This window comes from Thalassophryne amazonica, chromosome 4, assembly GCF_902500255.1.
Source record: "Thalassophryne amazonica chromosome 4, fThaAma1.1, whole genome shotgun sequence".
In the NCBI taxonomy this organism is placed as follows: Eukaryota; Metazoa; Chordata; class Actinopteri; order Batrachoidiformes; family Batrachoididae; genus Thalassophryne; species Thalassophryne amazonica.
The window spans coordinates 82,088,347-82,093,873 of NC_047106.1; the positions used below are offsets into that span (position 1 = coordinate 82,088,347).

General features: G+C 38.8%; 1 protein-coding gene across 1 annotated transcript in view; it reads left to right on the forward strand.

Moving 5' to 3' along the window:
- fzd9b (frizzled class receptor 9b) overlaps window positions 1-606 on the forward strand; it is a 2,622-nt gene extending 2,016 nt beyond the window's left edge. The window contains exon 1 of the mRNA XM_034168165.1: window positions 1-606. This exon is cut by the window's left edge and continues 2,016 nt beyond it. Within this exon, the coding sequence (XP_034024056.1) occupies window positions 1-183 (183 nt within the window). The 3' untranslated portion in view covers window positions 184-606.
- Window positions 607-5,527: the final 4,921 nt, after the last annotated feature.

Sequence of the window (5,527 nt, forward strand, 5' to 3'; positions counted from 1 at the left end):
AGCTCTAAGACCCTGCAGACTTGGCAAGGCCTGTGCAGCCGGAAGTTGGCGGACAGGACTAGTAGCAGGAAGCCGTGCGGCGGGGTGAGCTGCGGCAGCACACACTGCCACTACAAATCTCCAGCTGTGGTTCTGCACATGGCCAAGACGGACCTGCACTCAGACAGTCCCACGCATGTCTGAGAGCCACGTGCGTGCACACGCTTGTGAGGTGCTGCTACACAGACTTTGTCACAGTATGTTGGAATGCTGCTGTCACCACAGGTGCAGACGTCGCTGTGACAAACTATCCGCAAACAGTATTCACTAAAGGGAAATGTTCACAGTATTCTTATTCCTACTTTTCTGTTCCATAATGTTTTGTGCAACAACAACAAAAAGAGACTGATATGGGAAATAGTATCCTGTTCTCTCTGAAAGTGGCACGATTAAGTGTAAATTTGTTTAAATGTTCTATTTATTGTAAATATATTTAATTTAAGCTCAACTTGGCTAGTAGCAGATTTGCTGTTTAGATGCATTTATTGAAGGTCAGTTAAGTGCCTTTTCTAAGAACTCTGGTTCTGGCCTTTTGGAGGAAAATAAATTTGTTGATCTCATGTTGAACTGCTTTGTGTTATTTCAACAGAATCTTTAAAAATTTATAAATTAATAAATACTTTCAAAAGTCAAGTTTTAATAGTCACAGGCAGGTTGTGTCACCTTTTGCTCCTGGGCCTGAAATGAGTCGTCGCTTAATACACCAGTAGAGAAAAATGAGTGATGAATCACTGAAGTGATGCATCATGAAAAGTGCAATTTATTTTGACTTGTTTCAGCTTTTCAAATGTATTTTCTCATTTTCTGTTTTGACTTGTTTTAAACTGTTTAACGGCAACAACATTAGAATTTTATAGATCTCTAAACCAGTGACAAACAGCTGTAAAATCAATTAAGGTTTCCACATTTTTAGTTAAACTGATTTGGAATGTCTTTAGAATAATTTAAACTGTTTTTAAGGAGCTTGAATTGTTTTGGTAAATCAGTTGTTTTGTTACCTGGCTTTATGCACTTTCCAGCATCCATCCATCCATCTTCTACCGCTTAGTCCAATTAAGGGTCGTGGGGGGCCGGAGCCTATCCCAGCAGTCACAGGGCATGAGGCAGGGTACACCCAGGACAGGACGCCAGTCTGCCGCAGGGCCACAAACAGACAAACACAGACACACGCACACCTAAGGACAATTTAAAGATTCCAATCCACCTAACCCGCATGTCTTTGGATGTGGGAGGAAACCGGAGCACCCGGAGGAAACCCACGCAAACACGGGGAGAACATGCAAACTCCACACAGAAAGGCCACGGGAATAGAACCCACAACCTTCTCGCTGTAAGGCAACAGTGCTAACCACTAAGTCACCGTGCCACCCCACTTTCCAGCAATGGTTTAAAAATTGTTTTAATACATCTAAATTAGATTTGGTTGTAAAGCTTTTATATAACTCAAAACCAAATCGTACACTGGTTTAAGAAGAATTTCAATTTGCTACATTTTGAGATAAACAGATTTTGACTGGCTTTAGCTGTTTAATTATCTACTAAACTCATTTCTTTTGGCTTCTCTCACTTTGCTCGGGGTCACTACCCAGTGTGCCACATGTTTTTTACGCCAGATGCCCTTCCTGACACAGCTCCAGACGTGCATGAAGAATGGGATGTGGGAGGCCTTGAACCATCTGTTGCACCACTACAACCTGTTTAATTATTTAACTGTTTAGAAATTTAAACTCATTTAGCAACTTTCAAGTCAACGTGTAAAATCTCTTAAATGGGTTATAACAAAGAAAAGTAATAGAAAATGTGGTTGAAGCTGCTTTTATACAGCGCTACGTAATGTAATCTGCTAAAATTGGGTGTAAAATATTGATTTTAAGGTAAATTGATGTTACCTACTTCAATTGTTATATGCCAAGGATTTATGATTTTCTAAACTACTTTTTAAGAGCTTTAAACGTGTTTCAAACTGGTTCAGATCAGATTGCACTACATGACTATTAATAACAGTAAAATCTGTTACGCTGGTTTAATGTGGTCATATGGTCAATATTTAGCTATAAATCAAGGATAAAGTGGATTTAAACTCGCATCAAGTACATTCATTTTGGCTTGTTATAAGGTGTTTTACACAAGCACATAGCTATAACTCGTTAAAAACATAATCTCTTGTATTTCTCTTGATTTAAATGAGTTAAAACAACACTAAAGACTTAAACAGGTTTATTGTTCTTAAATTGTAGATCATCTGATTGTAATGACATTTGTATAGCTCTGAAAAATGGTAAACTGGCTTTAAACTACAAAAGTGTAAATAAAACCATTTTTTTCTCTGTAAATGGTTCTATAACAAGGAAATAAGAAAAATGTAAACTTTTTGTAACAGCCTTAGATATGTTTCTAACTAGTTTAAAACAAACATGTATTTACTGACCTCATGTGGCTTATAACAACAGAACGTGTGGTCAAATTAGAGATCATGTAATTGTAAATATTTTCAGTCATCTTTAAACCAATGCAAAAACATTTTTTGCCGGATTTAAAGTCACCACATTTTTGAAAAACTGAATTTGAGTCTAAACCAGTTCACATCAACCACTTAAGAATAAACAGCTGTTAAACATCTTTAAATTGTTAAAAACCAGACATTTTTCAGTGGCTTTGAAGGCAGGAGCTAAAACCTCTTTAATGTAAAGGAAATTCAGATCATTGGATTCTATTCATAACTAATGTCAAACTGGGTTTACATAACATTTTGAGTTAAAATGATTTTATCTAACAAAAATTTTTTTTTTTTTTCTCTAAACAAGTCATATAAGGGCATCTCTGCTTCTGAGAAATTGCATCTAAAACCTTTTGCAAAGATTTTGCAAAAGGTGTATTTTTTTTTGTTTTGTTTTTTCCTGCTTTTCTCTTGCTGGGATTCACTCTGCCAAATGTGTGTCCTGTGCACACCACGTCCCACAGGCATCCCCCACAATAATCCTCAAAGAGAATCACAAATGAAAAGAGCGACAAACCGTGGCAAGTATTAATGTTTGCATCATCATCTTCGGAATGCACGAGGACTCTGCGGATGAATTAAAAGCTCTGTTAATCCTTCTGCATGCAACGCTTTGATGTCAGAGGACAGAACTGGTGCTTTGTGGCTCTTATGTGAATTTAATGTGTTTCTGGTGTGAATAAGGAGAATGGCAGTAAACAAATATTTTTTTCTTTGCCATTAAATCCCACTTCATCTTTAAATGCTAAAATTTAATATATTTAACTTGCAGAAATAATGGATCTTTATGTCATAATAATCTGCCAGCAGGCTGAAATAATCATGCATGGCATTTGCTATTTAAAAATAAAGACCCTCAATTTGATTCGAAGGTCTTGCAGCTAACTTTCCTGCAATAAAGTCCATTTAATCATGCAGCAGAGCCATCATATTCTCACATGGTCCACAAAAAAGTGAAAGTAAATAGCTTTGACATTACTTTTAACAATTTAGGTGCCAAGGTAAATTGCTGACCCACACACTGAGTCATTTCGCAGCAAAACATGCTGGAAATTCCGGCGTTTGACACTGGAATTGTTTATTATGTCTATATGTAATTGTGTGTCGTGTCACCAGCAGCACATGGGAGTGATAGCATGGAAAAGTGTGATGACCAGGATTGTGTTTTCCTACACAGCTTCATTACTTTAGTGGAATCTTAGCAGGATGTCTGGGCATGATCCAAGCAGTCATCCTCCTCTCAAGTTATTTATATTTTTTTCTTGTACTGTGGCTTGCACCAGACAGTAGACTAAATCAAGGTTTGTGACTGTACAGTAAATTATTTCCACTTGCTGTGGAGTGGGGATTTAAACGATACAAGAGTTAAAGCTACAGTGTGTAAAATTTAGTGCCATCTAGTGGTGGGGTTGCAGATTGCAGTTGCATTATGCATGTTTTGATGATGGGGATTCATGCTGCCTGACTTCTTTTGTAATCAGCAATATGTATGATTTTCTGTTTCACAAAAAATTAGGGTTTTCAAAGTTGCTGGCCTGCCAACCAGTAGACAGTGTATAGAACAGCAAGTACTGATTCCTCTTATTTTTCTTTAGTCATATGTCTGTGCTACAAAATGTGAAAAGCAGAGTAAGTATCTCTCTTTTGGGTTACTGCATCAACATGGCACTAAATCTCATTTCATATTGGGCTGGACAACGTGGCTGCTCCCATGTAAATATGACAAAGTCATAGTAATATCATGAAAACACATCAGCTCATTTTTTAAGGGAACTACTGTGTGCACTTAGAAACAGATGGTCAGGAATTCTTCCTTTTCTACTTATACACATCTGTAAATCCTGCACACTGTAGCTTTAACACACTTTACTTTTTTAGACCAAGGTGTGTGTGCACTGCCAGCATCATCTCATTACTCAGCCATTCTAGATGTTGTCCAAGGCTCAGCCCCTGACACTAAGTGGATTATGTTTAACTCTTTTTTGGGGGGGGGGGGGGTGTCTTGGACCCATCTCACAACCGGAGATGGGCTTGTGGTGTTTCAGCTATATGTTCCAGTTGATGAGTGTCTGAACGGGGGAGTGTGCTTCCCCCACAGTTTACACTCCAGTGACGTGACCCCGAGAGGCCAAACACTCTGTGTGTGTGAGACACAAACCAGCTTGTCCCACCTGCACTGATTAGATAGGAAGGACTGAACAGCAAAGAACATGTGGGTAGGACAGAACTCAGCAGCAGCAGTGCTTTGTTTTTAACCGTGGTTACATAAAGTTTTTCAGAAAGCTGGTACAGCTCAGCAGGTGTCTCACAAAGAGATATTAAAGTTTACAGAAAACAAATATGTCACTAACACCAAAGTGTTCACATTATCATTATGCAAATCTTCCGTAGTTGTGTATGTGATGCAAACAAGGTGCATTGCAAAGGTGCACCCACTGAAAGTTCAGATTTGTTTAGCTTTGGACTGACCTTTGTATGTGCAGCTAATGAGAGCAGAGTAGGCGAGTACAGCAGTTACTGTAGTCACAGTTGAGTATTTTGTATTTACCAAGGGGTAGTAAACTTTGATGGTCTCAGATGAAGCCCAACCAGAAGAAGAAAAAGTTGTAGTGCCTTGACTGGCTGCCTGAGGCTGTCTCCAAAATCGAGCAGGTTCCCATTTCAGTTCATGTTAAAATGTCCAACTTTCGAGCAAAAATAAACTTGTTTCCAGCTTTGTACAAAAAAAATGGTTTTGGTCTCTATAGATAGTTTCCCCTTCCATGACAACTGTACGCAGGATGAATTGTTTTCTAACTTCTTACTTTAAGAGGTTTTAAGCCACAAGTTTTTAGACCAAACACTCTGTGTGTGTGAGACACAAACCAGGAATAATTAGGGGCTTGGTTGCTTTGAATAACAGCGTCTGAGCCCCGCGCAGTGTATCTCACAGCATCAGTAGCTCAGAGGCCGCTCCAGTCTGCTGCTAGCTGTTGTGGGCAGCTGTGTCTG